This window comes from Podarcis bocagei, assembly GCF_964188305.1.
Source record: "Podarcis bocagei genome assembly, chromosome: 8".
Taxonomy (NCBI): domain Eukaryota; kingdom Metazoa; phylum Chordata; class Lepidosauria; order Squamata; family Lacertidae; genus Podarcis; species Podarcis bocagei.
This window is the reverse complement of record NC_138133.1, coordinates 5,089,277-5,114,057: the sequence shown is the minus strand read 5'-3', so window position 1 is coordinate 5,114,057 and position 24,781 is coordinate 5,089,277. Positions and strand designations below refer to the sequence as shown.

At 45.0% G+C, this 24,781-nt stretch overlaps 1 protein-coding gene across 1 annotated transcript; it reads left to right on the top strand.

The window, feature by feature from the left end:
• Positions 1-24,632, top strand: LOC308593602 (uncharacterized protein; the record flags this gene model as incomplete). The annotated part of the gene is made up of 18 exons (XM_081206056.1): positions 1-15; positions 1,101-1,172; positions 2,331-2,382; positions 5,361-5,446; positions 6,025-6,072; positions 6,755-6,883; positions 9,352-9,429; positions 9,702-9,784; positions 10,474-10,602; positions 13,176-13,295; positions 13,518-13,648; positions 15,854-16,068; positions 19,430-19,507; positions 19,990-20,077; positions 21,382-21,512; positions 22,301-22,441; positions 22,698-22,865; positions 23,480-24,632. The coding sequence occupies 18 exons, from the start codon at positions 1-3 to the stop codon at positions 23,693-23,695; spliced, it is 1,980 nt and encodes a 659-aa protein (XP_081062182.1). The 3' UTR covers positions 23,696-24,632.
• Between the last annotated feature and the right edge of the window lie 149 nt (positions 24,633-24,781).

Sequence of the window (24,781 nt, the reverse complement as noted above, 5' to 3'; positions counted from 1 at the left end):
ATGGGGGAGAGGGAGGTATACAGGTACAGTCAGCCTACTAGAAAACTAATAAATCTATTATAAACAGTTTAGCAGGTTGTATGACCCTAGAAAGAAACCTTGGATGGGCCTTGGATTAATATACTTTCCTTCCCAGTCCCTCCTTCCTTGGACTGCTGAAAATAAGATGTCATTATAAAATTGTATTAGCTATCCCATGTTATCTTGAAAGGTAATACTCTTTGTAGACTTGAGAAGCTATATCTAATAAAATGAAAATTATAAAATAAAGAGGAAATGGGACAATGATTCTATGTTGGAAGTCAGCTAGAAGGTGTGGCTTTAGATCTTTTTAAAAAGCCACTCTAGCTAGTTCAGATGCTGCTCCCTTTCTGCTGTGACAGACTTCATTGTCTGAGGCTCAGGGGCTGAGCTTCAGAAGGCTTACAATGGTACCTCGGGTTACATACACTTCAGGTTACAGACGCTTCAGGTTACAGACTCCACTAACCCAGAAATAGTACCTCAGGTTAAGAACTTTGCTTCAGGATGAGAACAGAAATCGTGCTCCGGCGGCGCGGTGGCAGCAGGAGGCCCCATTAGCTAAAGTGGTGCTTCAGTTTAAGAACAGTTTTGGGTTAAGAACGGACCTCCAGAATGAATTAAGTTCTTAACCCGAGGTAGCACTGTAATTAGGTAGGGCTCGGAGCCAACAGTTAGGAAGCAGTGAAAATTGCTTCTACACCATGCTGCTTTCTTCTGCAAAGTGCCCTTTTGCCATAGTTGCCATTGCCAAAGATTCACCATGCACGCTCTGAGTGCCACATGAGGCCAGAGTGGTGTATGCCCCCATTATGTTCCATGTCACCTGAATGATAATGGAGGGGTGGGATATAGGTCTTGGTCAGGGCCCAGGAGGCAACTGCCTCAGGCGGCAGGATCTCCAGGGGCAGCAGATCTGGCCTCCAAGGAATGCATCACTGTCGGCAGCGGTGGCCCCCTCCTTGTGGCTCACAAGCTCTGCCCCCTCCTCAGCAGACTCCTCAGCAGTGTCCCCCATGCCTCCTCCACAGCAGACTCTTGACAAATAGGAGGCATTGCTGGTCTCCTCCTAACCCTAGGAAGGCCTCCTGGGGTCTTCACCCACCCAGAGTGATTCAGAGCGGGCCTTTGATTCCCATTTCAACCATCAGGTAAGTTTGATTTGACCACCCTGTCCCTTTTTCCTGCCCTTCTTCCCAGGCTCTCAATGAATCTCAGTGGAAATGGTGTAATGTACGCTACTGTTTTTCTGGGGCAACATTGCACAATAACTGAGTCATGATGTGGACTAAGTTCTGCTACTCAGTAGGGTTCATAGCTGTCAACGTTTCCGTTTTTTGAAGGGAAATTACCTTATTCCGAATAGGATTTCCCTTAAAAAAAGGGAAAAGTTGACAGCTATGGTAGGGTTTATGGCCAACCACAGCCTATATAGAATGTGCAAGCAGTTCCCATCTCTATGGGGTTCGTCTCTCTGTTCTAGGGCCACCTTTCACTTTCCAAACAGCATTGCTTTCATGTCTGCTTCTTTTCTCTCTCCCCTCCCCCAAATTCCAGAATGGGGAACAATCATGTTCTGGGCTATATCAAGGGAGTAGGGAGCATCATCCCAAAATAAATTGCCCCTCCAACTTTTGGGGTTGGGGAAACGGGGGTTGCGTTCCTGGCTACAGAATGTTGAAATAACATTCCAGGAGTCTGGAAGCAGAGAAGCTATTCCACTTGCAGGTTAAAGCAGAAGAGCAACGGCTGTTTGCTGCCTAACTCTTCACACCCAGAAGCCCCAGCCAATGTTACCGCAGGGCCAGTTAATTCTCTCCCTTAGCCTGCCTGTCCCATTCTTGCTGCCACTGCTAGATCCCAATCTGCCCTTTCTAGTGCTTCAAGGACAGCTGCCAGGAAATGCCTGGGCCACAGACAGAAGGATTAAACATTAACGGTAACCCTATCACTCTGGTAATGCTATCTGCTTTTCACAGCTCCCATGGGGAAAGCATTAGGGGAATAAGAGCGCGATACAGTCAGCCATGGATGCTGGGCAGGTGGGTACTGCAGAGGGGAGCCTTGCATGAGCTAGTCAACATGCCAGGGCGTTGTAGAGAACACTCTTTCTAGGGAGCTGAGAACTGTTCTGTCTCCACTGCACCCTGCTCAAGGCTTCCATCTTCTGCTTGAGTTCTATATGTTGATATTGATGTCCACCAGAATTTGGGACCTGGCTGCCTGCTTGTACTTGTCTCTCCAGATTCCCAAGGACTGACTCTCACTGGCACCCCAAAGTGAGCTGTCTCTGCTGTGTTTCCTTACAGGCTGAACAGGAAGTGCGTGTTCAAGCAGCTGTGGGAATTCGACAGATACCAGGTATAGTACTCAACAGCTGGAGAATGGGAACCCGCTTTCTTTGGGGGATGACTGCATAGCACCCAAAAACTTTGCTGTATCCTATTCTACACTATTCCTTTTTCATATTGACTAATTACATATAAGCAACAATAACATTTAGGGGAAACAGGAACCTTCTCTGCAGCCTACAATGAGGAACGACGTCTTCTTAGCAAGAATAAAAATAGTCTTGAGGAGTGACATGTACAGATGTGAGCAATGAGGGACTAGCAGGAGTTGGCAAAAGCTAATTTTCCTTGTCCCATTTTTATTGATGGCACCTTTTTGTAATAGTAAAGATTGTCTTCCACTTTGACAACCCCTTCCTGCTTTCAGGTCAATGCTGCCTGCTTACCATTGTGGGCTGTCTTCTCCTCTATTTCCATATGTGGTGTGGGAATAAATGTCTGTTGCCTTCTTGATCCAAGAATGTCTTTAGCGAGTATTTACTAGGTACTGTTGTACTTCACTTCTCAATCCTGTCAATTTTTATTCTGATTAGAAAATCTAGCTGAAACACTCTGTCATTGGCCGTAAACCCCTTGGCTTCATGATGTCACCTAAAGGACCCAGCATCATTCAGAGACCTTTACAGAAAAGGTTGTGCCTCTCAGAGATTCCAGGGAGCCTTTGGGGCTGAGAGATGGACTACGTGTGCTGAGGCTTCAGGATTCTTGCAAGATGCTAAGGGGGATATGGGTGTTCCTAAATCAGCTGCATAAATCTTGATTCAGCAGTTCCACAGCTAACCCTATCACATGCTATATGCTAGGCATACGCAGTGCTTTTTTCCCCTTAAAAAAGTTTAGGGGTACTCTCATTTGCCTACTCATATTGAAATACTGCCCCTCAATGAGGCCAAATTTAGATTCACAAAATGTTCAGTGGTATGCTTACCCCTGCGTCTCTCCAGAAAAAAAAGCACTGGGCATATTCAGAATTTCCTTTAAAATAGTTTTTTTCTGCCACAACTTCCACTTTATCAAACTGCACGACAATAGTAGGCCACAAGCTTAACATGAGTCAACAGTGTGATGCAGCAGCAGCAAAAAAAAAAAAAAAAAAAAAGTTAATGCAATTCTAGACTGCATTAACAGAAGTTATGGGGTACAGGTCAAGGGAAGTAAGAGTACTGCTCTACTCTGTTGTCTTGGTCAGAGTTTGTTGTCTTGGTCAGAGTACTGTGTCCATTTCTGGGCACCACAGTTTAAGAAGGGCATTGACAAGCTGGAAGGTGTCAGGTGTCAGGAGCAGGTCAAGAATAATTTACACGGCTTCAGTGAAGCTAACTCTTTATTCAAGAAACCAGACAGCTCAGGAGATCAGGCCTAGACGGCACAGCAACTCTCCCCAGTAGACCTTGCCCCATGAGGCAGTTGTGGGGACTGAAGTTCCCGCCTTCACACAGCTCCCTAAGTCTCTTCCTCCCCCAGTTCCTTCCCTATCTGAGGCTCCATTGTCTTGCCTGCCTGAGGTGGGGGGGGGGAAGCAGCAGGAGGGGGAAAGCCTGGCTTCCTCACCAGCCTGACTCATCGCTTCCTCTTGGCCCCCCTCATCTCCAGCCTCCCCTTCTGCCTCTGCCTCTGAGTCTGGACTGTTCTCTGCCATAGCCTCTTCCTGCTTACTAGGCCCTGTCGCCTCTTCAGCTTCTGACACCTCTTCCTCCCAGTCTGATCCCTCTGACCACTCATCATTGTCCCACCACCACTCCCTGGACTCTGAGCCTTCATCCCCTGGGGGTTCCCCAGCTGGTGCCTCCCACCACTCTTCTGTGTCCAGCCAAACCATGGCAGACAGCAGAGGAAGGTTGGACTGAATGACTCTTTGGGTCCCTTCAAACTTTACAATTATATTATTCTATAATTAATCCTATAAGTAAGGAGTCTGATGGAATCATTTTAACATGGAGATAATAAGTTATGGGGTACAAAAATATATAACATGAATCTCCTTGCCCTTTCTTTGACAAAAAAAAATTGCATATGGGTGATGTTCTACTCAGCACTGTGGTTAACAGGACTCAATTTTCATTCATAATGTGATACTCTGGATGAAACCAAAGACAAAATTTTCCCTCTGGCCTGCGCTAAAGCCTCTCTGAAGACTTTAACATACTTAAGTTCAAAGGAGTAAATCCAGAGGAAGGAAAGACAGCAACACACCTGGAATGAGCTTGGTTGCAGGGGTGGCCAGAAGACGTGTGAACGGTTCACCTACTGTGAGATGGGATTCCATTCTAGTTTTTTGTTTTTGTTTTGGTCAAGTTAAACTCCAGACTCCTCCAGACTTTCTTTTGTGGTATGTTTCTAGGAGCAGGTCTGCGATTCAAAGCTCTGTGTCTGAGCTCCTTTTTTTTTTTTCCTTTTTCTTTTTGCTGCTCCAGAACGTTCCCTATGAAAATCCGCTCTCTACCACTGAATCAGAACAAATGGCAATCTGTGGAAAATCCAGTTTGCTGTTTCTTCTGATTCACCGTTAAAGAGAGGGGTTCCCCAGGGAAAGAAGCATTCAGACATGCAGCTTTAAAGTATAAGCCTGTACTTAGAAAGCACAGGGCAAAGTGTGAGTGAGCCTTCCCTTGCTCTTAATCTCTCCTGAGATTAAAGCCAAAGGCAGCATGCGCTGCACATGTTGTCTTATGGAAATCATGTAGACTTTACCAACAAAGGTTTCATTCAGCAAAGGCCACTTTAAAAAAACCTGCATTGCTTTCAGGTTCTGCCCATGTTACTGCTTTGTATTGATTCTGGCTGGGATACTTAGGAGTCATTTCCACTTGATCTCTTTGTGAATTGCCCCATCCCAGATTTTTCTTCCCATAAGGGTGGAGAGCCTTTAATTAATGACATTATTATTCAGAAATGATAATTAATAAAGTCTCTCCCTGTGCCCATATGATGCTAAAGAATAAGGTGGCTGTATTTCTAATTAGTTCTCTTGCTTGTTGTTCCTTCCAGGCTCATTGAAACAAGACAGCTTCCTGGTGGTGAACAAAGATTCTAACCGTCTGATATTCATTAGTAAGGCAGACAAAGGAGTGCAGGTGAGAAAGCTCCCAGAGCAGGGGTACCCTCCAGATATTGTTGTACTCCAGCTCCCATCGCCCCCAGCCAGCACGGCCAATGGTCAGGAATGATGCTGTTGTGTTCCCTAGCCCTAACCACATTCAAGCACAGAGGCAGACACCTCTTGGAATGCTGCCAGCCCCTGAGTTCTTCCAGGCCATGAGGCATTGCCTTATCAGATTCAGAAGACTCACTCTCAGGGCAGTCTCCATCACCTCAATGTCATAAGAGTCAATGGCTCCAGAATAAGGCAGTGGCCCTTTTAGGCTACAGACAGCTCCTCTGAGTGGATAGGTCCAACTAGTTCTAGGCTAGCCAGCCTTCAGTTGGCTGTGGGAGATCTGTGCACAGCTTCTTCCTAGGCGCAAGATACACTAGCCAGCTTTCTCACAGTGATTTGCCCATGGTCCTGTGTGGGAAAATGCCACATCTGCCTTGTCTGTATTATCCCGTGAACCAGACACTGACGACAAAGAAAGATGGGGAAATTACTGGAAGGATTTGAGAGAGACCTCAAATCTTCAAGCACTAATTGAGCACTCCTGTCTCTTTCCAGGAAGGATGCTTCACCATTGATGGAGTCTTCAGTCTGGACACTGGGCAGGTACAACATACCCAGGATATTGTTCTGTGCAGCCCTTGCAATATATAATTTGATGATGTGCTGAGCTAGGGTGGAACACCTGGTGCACCAATTTTGATTTCTGACATGACAGCTTTGATTTCACAAATGAGAGCTAGTTCTTAGGATATTTTGAGAGGTTCAAGCCCCACCACCACAATCTAGGGCAGCTGTTGTGGCAGTGAAGTCTATAAATTAATTTTGCACTGTGTGAAGAAATACCTTATTTTGTTTGTCCTTTCTGCCAGTTATTATCACTAGCTGGTCCTGAGTTCTAGTATCACGGCAGAGGGACTTTATCTCCACCATGCATAATTTTATAAATTTCCATTATGCATTCCCTGGGCTTTTTTCCAAGCTAAGCTACTGAGCTTTTCTTCCATGTGGAAACAACAAATGTGTTAGCATTAGCAGCATAATTTGTTGCAAACAAGTTCCAAAATGAATTTGGGAAAGAATGTTTTCACTAAATATTTCAACATTTAATTTGTAAAAAAGAAAAGCGGTTCATGCTATACAGTAGGTTGTATTCGGGGAATAAACCAGTAAAGAGGGCTTCATTTTGTCAAGTGTCTGGAGCCCTGGTACCTAACCCAAGGCCTTATCTGGGTTGATATGCACTAATGCTGGGCATGCAGATTATCATTTTTGTCCTTCACTCCAGGACAAGCTCTTCCTGGAGCAGCTGCAACCTCTGCTGGACATGGTGCCTTCGGGCTACAGTGTGTCCCTGCTGGTTTGTGAAGCCCATCACGACCGAACCCAGACACAGATTCAAACCTTTGTCCAGAAGGTGAGGGAGACTTCTATACTGTAATATGTAGTCATTATGGAATGAAATTATGAACAGGGGAGGATGATACTGTAGATGGCACCTGACTCTTAGAAAGAAGGATGCTACCTAAGAGAGCTTTGTTGTTGTTGTTTAGTCATTTAGTCGTGTCCGACTCTTCGTGACCCCATGGACCAGAGCACGCCAGGCACTCCTGTCTTCCACTGCCTCCTGCAGTTTGGTCAAACTCATGCTGGTAGCTTCAAGAACACTTTCCAACCATCTCGTCCTCTGTCGCCCCCTTCTCCTTGTGCCCTCCATCTTTCCCAACATCAGGGTCTTTTCCAGGGAGTCCTTCTCTTCTCATGAGGTGGCCAAAGTACAGGAGCCTCAGCTTCAGGATATGTCCTTCCAGTGAGCACTCAGGGCTGATTTCCTTCAGAATGGATTGGTTTGATCTTCTTGCAGTCCATGGGACTCTCAAGAGTCTCCTCCAGCACCATAATTCAAAAGCATCCATTCTTCGATGATCAGCCATGAGAGATTACATGCAGTTCATTCCCCATAACATTGGGGTGGGGAACCTCAGGCTTGGGGGCTGAATGTGGCCCTCCAGTGTTCTCCATGTGGCCCTCAGGACTGTCCCCTATCTGTGCCTCATCCCCAGCCCAAACCCCCCACTGGCCCAATAGCACTTTGCCAGTCTACACGTGAAAGGCTTCAATTCCATTGCACACTGAGAAACTCACCACAAATCAGCTACAAATGAACTGCATCCAAGAGTATTAAAAGAACTGGCAGATGTGATCTCAGAACCACTGGCAGTCATCTTTGAGAATTCCTGGAGAACAGGCGAAGTCCCGGCAGACTGGAGGAGGGCAAATGTTGTCCCTATTTTCAAAAAGGGGGAAAGAGAGGACCCAAATAATTACCGCCCAGTCAGTCTGACATCAATACCAGGAAAGATTCTGGAGCAGATCATTAAGCAAACAGTCTGTGAGCACCTAGAAAGGAATGCTGTGATCACCAATAGTCAGCATGGATTTCTGAAAAATAAGTCATGTCAGACTAACCTGATCTCGTTTTTTGACAGAATTACAAGCCTGGTAGATGAAGGGAACGCAGTGGATATAGCCTACCTTGATTTCAGTAAGGCATTTGACAAGGTGCCCCATGATATTCTTGTAAAGAAGCTGGTAAAATGTGGTCTTGACTATGCTACCACTCAGTGGATTTGTAACTGGCTGACTGACCGAACCCAAAGGGTGCTCATCAATGGTTCCTCTTCATCCTGGAGAAGAGTGACTAGTGGGGTGCCACAGGGTTCTGTCTTGGGCCCGGTCTTATTCAACATCTTTATCAACGACTTGGATGATGGACTCAAGAGAATCCTGATCAAATTTGCAGATGACACCAAACTGGGAGGGGTGGCTAACACCCCAGAGGACAGGATCACACTTCAAAACGACCTTGACAGATTAGAGAACTGGGCCAAAACAAACAAGATGAATTTTAACAGGGAGAAATGTAAAGTATTGCACTTGGGCAAAAAAAATGAGAGGCACAAATACAAGATGGGTGACACCTGGCTTGAGAGCAGTACATGTGAAAAGGATCTAGGAGTCTTGGTTGACCACAAACTTGACATGAGCCAACAGTGTGACGCGGCAGCTAAAAAGCCAATGCAATTCTGGGCTGCATCAATAGGAGTATAGCATCTAGATCAAGGGAAGTAATAGTGCCACTGTATTCTGCTCTGGTCAGACCTCACCTGGAGTACTGTGTCCAGTTCTGGGCACCACAATTCAAGAAGGACACTGACAAACTGGAACGTGTCCAGAGGAGGGCAACCAAAATGGTCAAAGGCCTGGAAACGATGCCTTATGAGGAACGGCTAAGGGAGCTGGGCATGTTTAGCCTGGAGAAGAGGAGGTTAAGGGGTGATATGATAGCCATGTTCAAATATATAAAAGGATGTCACATGGAGGAGGGAGAAAGGTTGTTTTCTGCTGCTCCAGAGAAGCGGACACGGAGCAATGGATTCAAACTACAAGAAAGAAGATTCCACCTAAACATTAGGAAGAACTTCCTGACAGTAAGAGCTGTTTGACAGTGGAATTTGCTGCCAAGGAGTGTGGTGGAGTCTCCTACTTTGGAGGTCTTTAAGCAGAGGCTTGACAACCATATGTCAGGAGTGCTCTGATGGTGTTTCCTGCTTGGCAGGGGGTTGGACTCGATGGCCCTTGTGGTCTCTTCCAACTCTATGATTCTATGATTAAAAGGGAGGGCAGCTCAGAAAACACCTGATTGCATTGTGGGCTGATAATGACACCATTGGGCTGCTTTGTAATAGGTGAGCAAATAAAGTACTGAACAACAGTTCCAAAAGGATGCAAAAAGCATCAGTTGTAAGCAGCCACTTGTGTATGCAAGGCATAAACTCTGTTGAGTTGCATTTTTCTTTCTTTCTCTCTCCCATTTGTCTTCAGGTAATAGAATCTGTCTTGCAAGAAACTAGCCCTGCCAAAAATAGTACTCAGTACCTCCAAACCATCACCTTTGTCCAGGTGAGCATACCTTGCATAGGGTGGCACCAGCTTTATGCACTCAATGCTCTTCCATAAAAACGTTCTTGTAAGTTGCCTGTGTCCTCATTGCTATGGCCCATGGACCACTGTCCCAAGTATCTGTTTGTTCTGCAAGCCATGGAAGCTGTATTTTCGTTTTGACTGATGTGACTATAATAGTTTTTGCCCTTTCGGGTTTGCCATTGCCATTTTCCAGGGTTCATCCCAGTCACAGCTGTATTGATACTTTACTCACATCCATCCCATTTCAGATCTACACAGATGGAAAGGCTCAAGACCTCCTCAGCCCCAGAAGTCAAGTCCTGCAGGTGATGGACCTCCCTCCGCTGGGGCTGTAAGCATCCAATTCCAAGGCTATGGTGTTGGATTGGTCTTTGTTGAGGAGGAAAGAAAACATTAGCACAGAAAACAGAGAAGAATCTCAGAGATCAGGGAGAATTTCACCCAGTGGAACAGAATATGACAGGGCTGTTCAACAGCGGAATGGACTCCCTTGGGAGGTGGTGGACTCTCCTTCCTTAGAGGATTTTAAGCAGAGGTTGGATGCCTGTCTGTCATGGGTGCTTTAGCTGAGATTCCTGCCTTGCAGAGGGCTGGACTAGATGACCCTTGGCATCCCTTCCAACCCTACAATTCTGTGATTCTATGAATGGCTGGGGAGGGATCTGACTGGATGGTATGCACAAGAAATTTCATTCAGACAGACTACTGTTTATCTAAGGCATAAGGAATGTGAATATGTTGTTGGTTTTCTTGTCCTGGCACTTTCCCTAGGAAAATCTGTGTTTTACCACTGAATTGGAGCAAACAGCAATCGGGTTTTCCCAGGAAAAGTGCCAGGGTAAAAAAACAACATCATGCTTGACCATGGAGCTGTAAAGCTTGGACCTATGCCTGGAAAGGGTGGCGTAAATTCTGGATGAGCCCTGCGTTTCTGAGGAACCTCTGACCACCCTCCTTATTATTTCTACGGCAGCCTAATTAAGATGCCTCACACTATCAACTCTCTCCTTCTCTCTTTAGGATGGTAGAAGAAGCGACTGAAGTAGTTGTGGCCAATTCACAAGCTGCCACTCATTGCTACTTGCAGGGGATGTCATTGCACCAAAGTTATTTGCAGAAATCTTTCCAGAAGCAGCACAAAGCAGCCATGTAAGGGCAGCAGAAAAGAAAGTGCTCTTTTGAGGGGAAGAGAGCAGCACACACAGCTAACGCTGCTCAAGATTCTGACATTCTCTCTGATGCACCTTCCTGAACCCATCTTGGAGATCTCCACTCGAGAGGCAGAATATTCTCCTCCTGCAATCTGTGCCACTTGAGTGCCATTTAGAAGTGTACTGGCCTGACTTTGGCCTTGCTCACATATGTGCAGCTCATAAGCTGCTTGCATCATGGATGTGCAGTTTAGCATCAGGAGCTAAGCTCAGTTGAGACTGAGTCAGCCCACACACTTTTTCCTGGTTCTTCCTGGGCCAGGGGTGGCCAACTTGGTGCCCTGCAGATCATTTGAATGAGAACTTCCACCAGACCCAGTCAGCATGGCCAATTAGGATGGCAGCTGTAGCCCAGAACATTGGGAGGGCACCACATTGGCGTCCCCTGCACTAGGCCTTTGGCTTCTGTGACTTACGATCAAAGATTTGCTTTTTAAAGCACCATCATTTCTTGCTGAACCCCAAGGCTATTTTTACTCATGATGACACAAGAATACTTCCCTGCCAGTCCTTTCAGTTTGAGGAAGGAAAGAGCTAAAAACTTGCACAATGCCTGCTAGGAACCGATTCTGCAGCTGGCACTTCATCCCCCAGGTTTTACAGGAATGCCACAGCCGTTTCACGTGTTTTTAGAATGTACACAGCAGCATCCCAGCAGTGAGCTGCCCCTTTAACATATATACATTCAACCTGAAGTTTAACAGACACCTGTCCATCCACAGTTGTCTCTTCTCTGCACATTTGGGACCTTGCATTTCCAGGGTTCGGATCTTACTAATTCAGTCATAGGGCAAGAGGTGGGGTGCTATCGCTTGCTAGGACTGTGAGGGAGAAGGGCAAGGGAATCACTAGGTTGGAGGTGAGGAGCACAGATACTCACACACTAGTGCCCCCCTGCTGCCACCATCCCACTGCCTTCTGCACCTGGCCTTGGAAAACAGTCATGCACTGCACTATTAAAAGAAAAAATCTGATCTGGGAGGTAATCAGTAGCTGAAGCTGTAGCAGTCCTGGTATGCCAAGGAGTTCCAGAGTATACCAGTCTGTCTGGATGAGGGATGTTGCTTAGGGAAGCAGTGTAGGATGAGGCACATCAATATCTGGCAGAGACCTTTGCTTCACCCGACAGCAGAGCCGGCTCAGGGTCAAGGAGTGGCACCATCAGGCAGTTTGTTGATCCACTGCCTATCATGCCACTAACTCTATCTGCTTGCTGGCTTGTTTATGAGACACCGCATAAAATAATTTGTCTAGGGGGCTGTACATATAAAAGAGAACAAAAATGTAACAGTAAAACCACACTGATAAAACCAAATTAAACTTAAGAGAATCAATCTCCAAAAATAGCACAGCTGTATTAAAAATAACAATTGCCCTTGCAGGTGAGAAAGGAAGGCAGGAAAGGAAGTGGCAGCCTTTTGTCCAAGTGACTCCAAATCTTTGCCTGGCTTAGAGAGGCACACACATTCATTCATTCATTCATTCATTGACTGCTCTTTTGTGCAAATCTGGTATATATTAAAAACTTGTATTTCATTATTTTTCTTTTAAAAGGTGTGTGTTCGTAGCTGCAAATGCATGCCTGGATACCCACAAAGAAACTCAAGTTCCCTGGCTAGCAGCGACCCACATACATTTTTTAAACTGCTCTTTTGTGCAAATCATATATGCTTGTGCGCGCAAGGAAATGTAAAAAAGGGGTTGTGAAATGTAAAAAAGGGGTTGTATTAAATGCTGTGCTAGCAGAACTCCACTGGTGCAAGAGGACTTCTGTTTCCTCTTCCCACTCTTACCCTGCCCCCAGTGTGCCCTCAAAATCTGCTGTGGAAGGTTCTGCAACCCTCCAGAGCTGATACTGAGGGTCCAGAGCGTGCTGGAAGTGACAGGAAAGGAAGTTCCATTGCAGACACAGAAGTCCCTTGCAGCAGCAGAGCTGCAGTGTTGGTTGCAGTCCTTATACTTGCATGCATGCCAGACCTCAGCTTCCAGGAACTTACAGTGGATGGGGAAATACTAATTGAGGGGAGGAGGCAACACAAAACCACACAAAAACCTTGCATCAAGCACCGTCCAGGAAGCATCAAGGTAGATTTTGGAAGTATATACTTGAGTGCACTCATGTGTGGGCAAAGGTGCACATATGTGCACATGGAAACGGCAACCCATGTATGCATTAACACCCTGGTCTGGACACAGCCCAAGTCATACATTGGTCCATATAGCTCAGTGCTGTTTGCTCCATCAGGATTCCTGATGCAAGTTAGAAGAAGGCCTTCCATTATCCTTTCCCTCACTGCCATTCCAGAACATTGCAGAAGCAGAGGTGAAGACTGCACTGGAAATTACACAGTGGAGCATTAACAGTGAAACTGAGTTGCACAATTAGGACAACAGCTTTATGTAAAACGTAAATGACAATGGCCAGAGACTAGTAGTGGGAGCTTAGAGATGGCAATTCTGACTTATCTACCCAGACCATCCTAACCTTCTCTTTCCTACCTTCCCCCTGAGATGTGGCAACCTCTTCACCATCACCATGGAGACAAAAGCAGAGGGTGGTCAGGGGCTTCAGCGTGCTGCCCTCAAGATCTTTGAGTTTTCTGGAGGAAATGAGCAACACCCTGCTGATCCGTGAGTATGGGGTGGGCCTGAGTAGAGGTCAAGCAGATTATCAGAGAATGCGCAGGAAGCACAAGGCCTCCTTTTCTGGGAACGTGTAGCCCCTAAATCTTTGATACTGGGGCACAGTCACCTTCACCGCTCAGGACTCAGCCAAATTAATTCTGCTTTAAGAAATGTGCTTATTCTCTGCCTGCTGGGTGATCTGTTCCTTGCTGCTCCTTTTCTGTACAGTTTTTTGCCTCTTTTCCGAGCTTCATCTGCTGCGGCTCTTCCTGCTGACACAGAGTTCCTCTGCTGGATGCTGAAGCATTTGTTGGAAGAAAATGCCCTCACCTTCCTGCTGTTGTGCCTCACCCTGCCAGGTACCACAATTACACGTATCTTTTCTTTTGTATGATTTTGAAGGAAGGTTGTTTTTGCTGTAGCTTGTCAAGCACTGTTCCCTTCTCAAGTACAGTGGTACCTCGGGTTAAGAACTTAATTCGTTCCAGAGGTCTGTTCTTAACCTAAAACTGTTCTTAACCTGAAGCACCACTTTAGCTAATGGGGCCTCCTGCTGCTGCTGTGCCGCCGGAGCATGATTTCTGTTCTCATCCTGAAGCAAAGTTCTTAACCTGAAGCACTATTTCTGGGTTAGTGGAGTCCGTAACCTGAAGCGTATGTAACCTGAAGCGTATGTAACCCGAGGTACCACTGTAAATACATGTTCCATGATCTGATTGTGAGGCTTGTTGGTTTTTCTCCAAAGACCTGAAAAAGGCTCTTGTGCCTGAAGTAGACAATGTTTCCATCCATTAGATGGGGAAAGGATACTCTGCTTCTGGGCATTTCCATACCACAGGCTTAAAACAGTTTAATATTAATCTTGGGACCCTGAGGATTGCAGTTCTGTGACAGGGAACTAAGGTTCTTATCACTTTACCAAACTACACTACCATGAGTAATATCAATTTATTATCAATTTACAGCATTTTCATACTCCCCATTAACAATTCATTCTCTAGGTGGTTTGCATTATTCAAAAAATATTGTGCTTTAAATAAGTAAGGTAATTTTTTGTTCCTTGTTTCTTTTATTCTGGTGTGCTGAGCTGATTCTGTCTCTTCACTGCAAAAGGGAACTGGAGAAACATCTGTCTTAAAAGCCCTAACATTTTAAAAACTCACGGGAAGTGACTGTTTCAACCAATGTGAAACATGGTTATGCAATGCATTTTTTCCACTCTGTCTTATAAGCAGCAGTGGTTGTTTTTCAGTGGAATTGGTAAGAAAAAACATTGCCACAAATACATAGCCCCAACATTTACTCAACCACTCTAAGGCCAAAATATTAGCAAGTACATAGCTTGGATTTGTTTCTTCATAAAACATATAGGGCAGATGAATTCTTAACATAGGTTGCAGCTTGAATATAAAACCAGCCTGCTTCTGCACTACAGAATTTAAAATACCATAAACAAGCTAGAATCTGTTTGCTCCTCCTTGAAAAGGCGCACTTTGAGAATTCAAAATCACCAAACTGGGACTGTTGTGTAGGGTTTTAATATTTATCCTTTAACTAATGAGCAGTGAAAAATGCTAGCTAGATATTTTTTAGGCCAATGATAAGATTTCTTTGCCTGTTGAAAGCATGAAGGAAACAGCGCAAACCAAGTGGGAAGTGGCTGCAGCAAGTGTATACAGCTAATCTTCATAGCCAGCTGAATAAACGCAGCCCAGCAGGTGGTTTCTAATGCACTCTGCTGCCACTTGCACGAGAATAAAACACTGCAAATCTCACGCCAATAACGGTCTGTGTAAAAGAGTTTTAAAACTGTACTGCAATAGCTTTATAAAACAAAAACTACCGCCATGAAATATAAAAATACAACATGAACATAAAATTAAAACATATCAAAATAAAACAAGTTTTAAACTTGTGGCTGTAGGATAGTTATCCTTCTCGTGTTGGTTCGGATCCAGCACAAGTATATTGCTTTAGGGGAAGATCTGGTTTATTTTATTAGCAGGAAAGGCAGTTAGTCTCAGTAGCCCCTGCTGGAAACTGAGTGGCACCTGTTTAATCTGGAAACAAAATCTTTGCAGAATACTACTAAAGTACTAAAGTTAGCTGTGCTAACTCAGGGCTTACCCCACTTACCTTTCCTCTGCTCTGTCTAGGAACAGTCCACATTTTAAAGCACTGGGTCTGATTGCCCTTTTGCATTTCTTTTTTGCTCTGGAGCTTCCTCTGCAAAAACCCGCTTTTTAAAGCTCAGTTGGAGCAAACAGCAATAATGGAAAACCTGAATTGATGTCTGAGCGCTAAAGAGCAGGTTTTTGCAGGGAAAGCTCTGGAGAAAAACACACACACAACCAAATGAACACTTGGACATAGAGCTTTTAAGCATGGACCTGTACTTGGAATGAGCAAGGCAAAATATGTGTGGATAAGCCCCCAGTGTGTCTTTATCAGAGTTTTAAAAGAGAATGATGTTTGCCTCAAGTGGTGACTACTACTCAAGAGGCGAACCAAGAAACCCAGATGTTACAAAGTCTGGCTGAGAGTTTTGTGGGGGTTTTTCCCAGATGCTTCTGGAGAAGAGATACGGTCTGCCATCTCACTGACTGAACAAGTGAGGACGGTGACAAAGAAAGTGGCACCAGTCCATTGGGATCCCACTCATGAGGCTCAGAAACGAAGAGAGGTGATAGGAGAGCTGAGAGCCCAGCTGTCCTTCAGGAGTCGGGTGGAGCAGGAGAGCATCCTCAGCCAATTGGAGAGGGTGATCAAGGAGATACAGGTAACTGCGCAGCATCAGCATCAGCATCAGCATCAGCATCAGCATACAGCGATACCTTGGTCCATTCCGGAGGTCCGGTTGTAAACCAAAACAGGTTGTAACCCAAAGCGTGCTTTTGCCAATGGGGCCTCCAAAAAAAATATTGGTTGTAATCCCAAAAGAGAGAGGTTGTAATCCGAAAAACAGGGACACACACTTCAGGGTTTGACGTGCTTGTAATCCAAAATGGTTGTAATCCAAAACGGTTGCAAACCAAGGTACCACTCTAGTTGGTATGAACTCTGCATAATGAAGTATTTGCCAGAAATCTCATGCAGCCAGAGTGGAAAGGCCATGTTTGAAGCACAATATTCTGGACTCGCAGAAGACTGGGCAGTTAACTGTAGAATCTCTCAGGCACTCACAAGAATGATCTGCATTTAATGGACAGTTATCTGAATTAAAGCCTAAATAAGTAGAACACAGCCACCCATAGAGCTCTGCTGGATCAGACCAACAGGGCATCCTGCCTCATAAAGGGACCAGCCGGATGCCTCCAGGGGTGTCAGAAAGAGGAGCCCTCTCCTGTTATTGCCGCCTCGCAACTGGTATTCCCTGGGATACTGCCCCCATGTGTGAGAGTTTCACATGGCCATTATGACTAATAGTTGATACAGGACTTGACAGCTGTGAACACGTCACATTGTATTCTAAAACCAAGTTTATTTGCTATATAAGCACATCTTGTGGCCGCAAGTTCCATAAATTAATTAGGCACCAATTAGTTTCATGGGTGGATTCCAAATTTTATTATAATGAGAAAAACTTATGTTCACTTTCTCTACACCATGCATAACTGATAAAACGCAAGTGTGTGTCAGCCCCTGTCCCTTAGAATTCCCCCCTATATTATAAAACCTTGAACACATTAGCCTTTCATTGTAGGCAAGGTGCTCCAGTCCTCCTTGATAATTTTGGCTGCTCTTTCCTTCACTTTTCCAAGTTTACAACATCCTTTTAGAGATGGGACAACTCCATTTATATGCCATATTCCAATTGCAGCTGCACTGTAGGTTTGTCTGTGGTCATTGCAATACTGAAACTCAGTTTTAGTCTCAGTCTGTTTCCTAGTTATCCCTAACATTGAATTCATCTCACGAAGCTAAATTAAAATGAAACTGTAATATTATTATTATTTTCTTCTTGTTGGTGTTGTTGTTTAGTCGTTTAGTCGTGTCCGACTCTTCGTGACCCCATGGACCAGAGCACGCCAGGCACTTCTGTCCTCCACTGCCTCCCGCAGTTTGATCAAACTCATGCTGGTAGCTTCAAGAACACCATCCAACCATCTCATTCTCTGTCGTCCCCTTCTCCTTGTGCCCTCCATCTTTCCCAACATCAGGGTCTTTTCCAGGGAGTCTTCTCTTCTCATGAGGTGGCCAAAGTATTGGAGCCTCAGCTTCACGATCTGTCCTTCTAGTGAGCGCTCAGGGCTGATTTCCTTCAGAATGGAGAGGTTTGATCTTCTTGCAGTCCATGGGACTCTCAAGAGTCTCCTCCAGCACCATAATTCAAAAGCATTATTATTTTCTTCTTATAAATAGATATATAAAAGATTTTGAAAAATGTTTAGCAATTTGAAAACAAGTTAATTTTGAAAATGCTAATCATTGGCCAGTCTCTTACATTTTAATTATCTAACCTATGTGGGGGGTTCCCCCCCTTAATTGCACTGTCCCCCCCCCCCCGAAAATCAGTACAGTCGTACCTTGGATCCCGAAGACCTTGCAACTTGAACGTTTTGGCTCTCAAATGCCGCAAACCTGGAAGTGAGTATTCTGGTTTGCGAATGTTCTTTGGAACCTGAACGTGGCTCCGATTAAGTGCAGGAAGCTCCTGCAGCCAATCAGAAGCCGCACCTGGGTTGTTGAATGTTTTCGGAAGTCGAATGGATTTCCGGAACAGATTCCGTTTGACAACCAAGGTATGACTGTCATGGGGAAAAAATGAAAATTCAGACATTTAAAAAAATCTGCATGAAAAGTGGTTTTACAGTAAATTATATTTCTTTAAATCAGATCAGAACATATGATTTGGCATCCTGGATCAGGTCAGTTCTGTTTCCAAAGAGGCCAGTCAAGTACTTCTGGGAAGCTCAACAGTGGGGAATGGAGGCAGAACTCCCTGTGATGTTTTGTCCCCAGCTGCCCCTGTGCTCCAGGTTTTTAATTTAGCTGTTATAGTGATTCAGATGCTACATTTTACTGGCCTGGTAGTGGACAAGGAATCTTATGATGCATTCCATGAAGTGCTTTTGAAGGGATATCCCTTCTCTGGTTTTAAAAAATCAAGGGGTTATCTCACAATCTTAGGGTACACAGTTGTGGTAGATGTGCATTTGTGTAGGTTGAGGTACTTTCCAAAGCTCTAAGCATAGGGCTGGCAAACCCTTCTTTCTCTCGTTCCCATCAGCTGACGGGGAGAAGAAAGTCTGCATTTTGCAAACATCAGCTGCATGAGGGAGAAGTCCCTTTTAGAGCTGATGCCTGCAGAAACCCAGGGCTGCTTGATTTGGCTTCGTGCGCAGATTGGCTTGGAGGCTGGAGCTTTCTCCACCCCTAGTCGAGGAATAGCATAACCACTGGCTTAGACTAATCAGTAGGTTGAATATGTTCCACAATTGAGTAAACTGGTAAGAAAATCCTGGTGCACCTGTTGCTTTGTGTTGATTTCTGTCACCTGGCAGAATGTGGCAAAAATGTAAAGTACAATGGGCTGCCCCGAACATTTATTATTATTATTGATTAAATTTATCTACCATCATTCATCCATAGGGCGATTCACAACAACATTTCTGTTTCTCCATGTTGCAAGAAATTTCAGATAGGGTAGGGGTTGGTTTGAGCCTGTCCGTGTGTGTGTGTGTGTGTGTGTGTGTGTGTGTGTGTGTGCGCGCACACACACACACACACGCATGTGTCCCTATGCGAAGGATGCTGGCAGGGGAGAAATGAACTGCACTTTAAAACTCACATTGTGCCAACTCAGGGCCAGCCCATCCATGAGTCAGCAGCCTCGGGTGGCAGAATCCAAGGGGCACCCCCATGGGCATGCCTCCCCTCCGCCCCCGCTGCCAGAAAAGCAAGGAGAAGCGCCTGAAGATCTCGGATCCAGAAGATCTCGGAAGCCACAGCTGCCATTCAAATTCATTGAGTCCTTCTGAATGGCCATAGAAACTAGTGGAGATGGTAACCACTTGCATGGTTTTGCTTGCCAACTGTTTGGCTATTACAGCAGGGCAGGGCGGAGGGCTCCAAGAAGCGTGTCCACAATAGCTGTAAACTATTTTGAGGCTGAGGAATTGGGTTCGACTGTTTTTAAGGTTCTGAAAAGCCAACGGTGGAAGAAAAAGAAAGAGGCCTCAGCATATGAAGCAAAGGATACTTCTCCTGAAGGCACAGTAAGTACTTCTCAGGTATTTCAGCTTATCAGACCCACCCTGTAACCTTAGGGGAATAAATGTCTTATCATAGTATACAGTGTAGCAGGAAGCCCAGTGTAGAAGTTCACAGTGGAACTGCCAGGAACCCAAAAACTGTAAGATTACCCTCATATGGTTTAGTCTTTATGCAATTAGCTTTTGAAGTGCACTGGCCCTTTCATTTGGAAAAGAATCTTATTGCATCTTGTTTATTATTTTAGGAATAACAAAAATAAGCAGCGTTACATGAAAGTGCATGTATGCGTGTTTGAGAGGGAGTGGGTGTCTGCCAACCCCCAGTCCTAATTGAGGAAACCAAGGGACCTGCTAGGCCCAAAAATGTCCTCTCCAGTCTCTTTCAGTCTCTGTGTGAAGGGGGTTCAAGGTAGAGAGAATTCTGTTAAGATACCAGTATCTTCGCCACTCTGTATTTTGAATCACTTGACTGTGTCCCACTTCAGGGTAAAATTACATCAGATATGGATGATGGGGGTGAACTTGGGAATCAGCAAAGCCAAGATGATACATGGCAGGACAAAGAAACATCAGGTTTGAAAACAATTCAAGGCCGGAATTACTCTGTACCTATCTGGAGGTGAAACAGCTTGATAAATATATAGATAACTCATTGATTTGTAGGATAAATGAAACGGTGAGTGATCTTTAAACCACAGAACAACAATAAAGGCATGAAATAGATAAACTACCACCATCCAAAGGCCAGGATGAACAGTTGCAACTTAAGTTATCTGCCAAAACGTGTAAAGTGCCAGGCACACTTCTGTGAGAAAGGAGTTTCACAGTTTGGGGGTGCCACAGATAAGACCCTGCCATGAGCCATCACCACCCTGAGCCTCTAAAGGTGGCAGCACTGCCAAAGCTTTCGCCATTGATTTCAATACCCAAGCTGGCACATATTGGGGGAGGCGCTCCTTCAGAAGTTTGGGATCAACGTTATTTAGGGATTTATACATTAAAATAAGCACCTTGAATTGGCACAATTTTCAGGATACATGTACTATGAGTCCTTTCTGCCATGTCAGACACCATCCTGGCTGCTGCACTCTGCACTAATCGTGGCCTTCAAACCATCATCAATGGCAGCCCCACAGAGAGCACATTGCAACTGACAGTAGCCTGCCAGCAGCCTGTAGGCTACTGGAGCATGGAATATAGTGTCCCAGAGAGGCTGTAACTGGTGGAACAGCTGCAGCAAAGTAGGCTTAGCCACCCCGGCCACATGGGATCTTTGTTAACAATGGTGGATCCAAGAACAACTAACAGGTCACCACAACACCTCCCAGATTCAGGAAAGCAATCACACAAAATGCGAAGAACTAATAATTCACAATGCTACCAGTTCTGCTGCAGAGTACTGTATATAAGAAGCAAGTATTAGGAGATAATGAACTGAATGCTAATACAACTGCAGTTGAGATCACAGCCTGATATCCACCACACCTGACTCACCCAGGTCTACCTGGCTCTCATCACCCCCCATTCCCCCCCATGGACCATCTCTGGCTACAATCTCCACTCATGGGGCCCTGCCCAAAAGACAATCCCCTTTGGTATTGCCCTTTCAGCTCCTACAGGAAGCAATCAAGGGAAAACATGAAGTGTGGAAAAGAAATATGGAGAGAGAGATGGTTTTACAGTATAAAGACCTGTGTATATAAACAACACGCTGTACGGCAAGACGTACTAATATACATCAGGTATCTTTATATGGCGGGGGGGCAGGAATTGGTACATTTTATTTCACCATACACAGCAAGACATCCCCTTCCTTGTGTCTAAATGTTGTCCTCCTTGCTACTAGCTTTCTTTCATACAAGACTTGTTTCTGACAGGAGGTGGCAGCATCCCAAAGATCCAGCTTGAGCAGGTTGGTGTACTTCAAAGTCCCACGGAAGACAAACCTTTCACTGCTGCAATGCACAGAGCCAGAGACTTGAGCAAGGCAACCGAATCATCTAGCCCTGTAAGTGACATGTGGGAGTCTCAGATTGTGGTCTGTGCCTGAATCCAAGTCCTCAGAAGACTGGGAAGATTTGGTTTCACCAGCAGCAGTGAGATTTTTCAAGTGCAATGCACTTGAATTGCTTGTGAATGTAACAGGGGATCATGAGTCTACAGTAGCTCACACCTCCATCATGGAATATGCCCTCTCAATGTGGACTATTTTAACAATTGCCCATAGAATGCTGAAAGTATATGAACACTTCAAGAGCTTCTCTCCTAAACACTTGTGTGAACTACTTTTAACTACAAGTAGTTGCATGCTACGGTAATTGAAATGTAATATGAACAGAGGCAGCCACACAAGGCATGCATGGTGATTTCCAGGACATCCATTCAACCCCACCCCACCCCATTCAATGGTTTGTACCAGGGACATGAACATGGCCACAGCGTCATAGACAGCCTCCAGCTGTTTGCGTTTTTAAGTAGCAACCACATGGCTCTATGCACGTAAAAACTGGACCTTAGAAACAAGGGCCCTGGCTTTCTGTTTTTTCCCCATCCTGTAGCAGGAAAAGCTTTGCCTGATAATGTTTTGCATAATTCTTAAAGGCACAGGAGGGAGCAGAAACAGCCCCAGACCACAAATATTTCATGTGTATACTTTATGTAACTCAATGCACTCTTGCAAAGAGATTGAGCTGTATGAACAATATTGCTCTGAGAAAATGAGAGATTGGAGAAGATTTGCTTTGTGAGCACTTATTGCAGTACTTTGGACTGTCTTCCTGCGCTGCTCTTTTTCAGAGCCTGGTTGGTGAGCAGCACCAAGACACAAAGGGGAGGTTCTCTCAAGCAAAAACCCGGTGGCAGGTTCTTCAAGAGCAACGCTATCTCCTGATACAGCAGGAACTTTTGAGAATGGAAAAGGAGCTGGCAAGTCAAGAGGTGAATAGTTCCTGTCTGTGGTGGCAGGAGACCAACTTATCAGCTCCTTGAGGAAGCATACTGTGTGTGGGAGAGAAACATACAGTGAGGGAGGGCAGATGAGACAAGGGCTTTCCCGCCAATCACCCAATGCTGGAACCAGTACCAGCAATTAACATCGTAACTAAACAAATTCCAAACCTCTGTTGTATCTGTCCCATAGTCTGCAGTCTCACAACAACTCATCTGAAAGGTTCTTTCTCTTCTCAAATGGCAGCTTCCTCCAGGCCAGCAAGGAGCCATGCTCTGGCAGAAAGAAAAGTCTTTGCTGATTTTGCGCATGGAGGCATTGCAAAGAGAACAGGCGGAAGCAGAAAGGGATCTGGAGGAGCTGTACCAAGAATGCCAGCGAGAAACTGAAACACAAAAACACCACATCCTGCAGGTCAAGAGAGCTGTCAGTTCAAACTAATCCTGGGGAAGGATCCTTCTGAGTTTCAAACCAGCCATTGTTTGGTGGCCCCTTTGAGATGGCAGGTTTAATCTCAGAACTAGCTCTTCTGTTTCATTGTTTGGAGGCACAGTGGGAACCTTTAGATTCAGGGAATCTTTAGGAGTGACAGACCTCTAGTGGCAGCATCAGATAAGGGCTTCACTTGATTGCGTGAGAGAAACAGCAACCCTCTGCAACATTAGAAGTTTGAAATAAATATCAATATAGCTGACAGCTTAGCAGCTTGCCTGAAGGACTAAAACACGTGATTCCAGTGGTATAACCTCCTAAAGAGCCCAATTGATTTTTCTTTTTTTGGAGCTGGAGCAAGAAAAGTCTATGTTACAATAAAAACCCTGCAATTCCTTTATTTATTGAATCACTGGGACATCTCTCTCTATATATACTTGCTCTGCAGGGCAGCAGTAGAGGAAGAGAGCACAGCTTCAGTTGTCAGGCCAGGCTATTTCCTGTTGAATGTGTAAGAGAATGGGAGAGTTCATGCCTTTTCATGCCTTGACCTCTCTCTTTCATCTACTAAAAGGCTTGTTGAACTTCTTCTACAGGTATTCCAGGCTTATAGGAAACATGCTGAAGAGCATATAGATGTCCTTGAACAGAGATATCGAAAGCTGCTGCAGGAGTCCCTTCAGGATGCTGTTCTCCTTTCCACTCAGAACCAGCAACTACAAGCTCAGAAGCAACTGGGCTACATGGAGAAAGCTACCCAGACTGACTTCCAGACCCTTACACAGAGCCACGAGAGAACGTCCCCATCCTAAGAGCTTGTATTTGTGCTTTGTAATTTCATTTTTATGTGCTTTTGACACATTAGCTTTCACAACTAAGGTATTGCTTACACAAAGTTACCTGAAATTTTGTCTCACGGATGATACTTCCCCAGCCTAGGCAAACATTTAGTAAGTACCTTAATGTTCCATCCCCATTTGCTTCCTTGTGGCCAGTACCTTATGTCACTCACATACTGAAATGTAAAGAAAGCAATGGTTGAAACTGAAGAATGATCTCTCTCCAAAGTAAATTTGAGAAGGCAGAATGGCATTCTATGACAGGAACAGAGATTATCCACATCCAGCTGGTTCAATACCAGGCAGAGGGCCTTCTCAGTAGTGGTGCCCACCCTGTGGAATGCCCTCCCATCAGATGTCAAGGAAATAAACAACTATCTGACTTTCAGAAGACATCTGAAGGCAGCCCTGTTTAGGGAAGTTTTTAATGTTTGATGCTGTATTGTGTTTTTAACATTCAGTTGGGAGCCACCCAGATGGGCGGGGTAGAAATAATAATAATAATAATAATAATAATAATAATAATAATAATAATAATAATAATAATAATGGAATCTCAACTAAGACAGGAAACCTGTTTCATTGGAACAGATTAAAACTGAGTAACATTCAGTTTTGAGCAAACACGGGTTGGATATATGAATAGACCATTGGCATACCCTTCTATTTGTGGCTTGCGTGAAGCGTGCTTGAATCCCTCTCAATCTGATCTGATTTGGGGATGGAAATGGCCTCAGTGGCCTGGCTAACAACCTGCAGTGTACGATGGGAAGGTGGCTCTTGGACAGCTTGCCAGTTTCAAAATCATATAGTCTTTTGCATTTTCTATTTCTGTGCATTGGTTTGGTAGATTTGGGCTGTGATGTGGGAAAGAACACAGGGCGCTGCTGTTCTGGGATGGTGGGCTTCAAAAGGTCTGCCCCTTGGGCTTGGGGTTTAGTATTCTATCTGGTCTTCATGGGTTGGTGTTGACCACCAAGGTAGTATGGAAGACTGGTTCCCTATCAGAACTGAGTAAGTCATTCTCGAGTAAGTTTAATGCTACAATGCACTTCTACA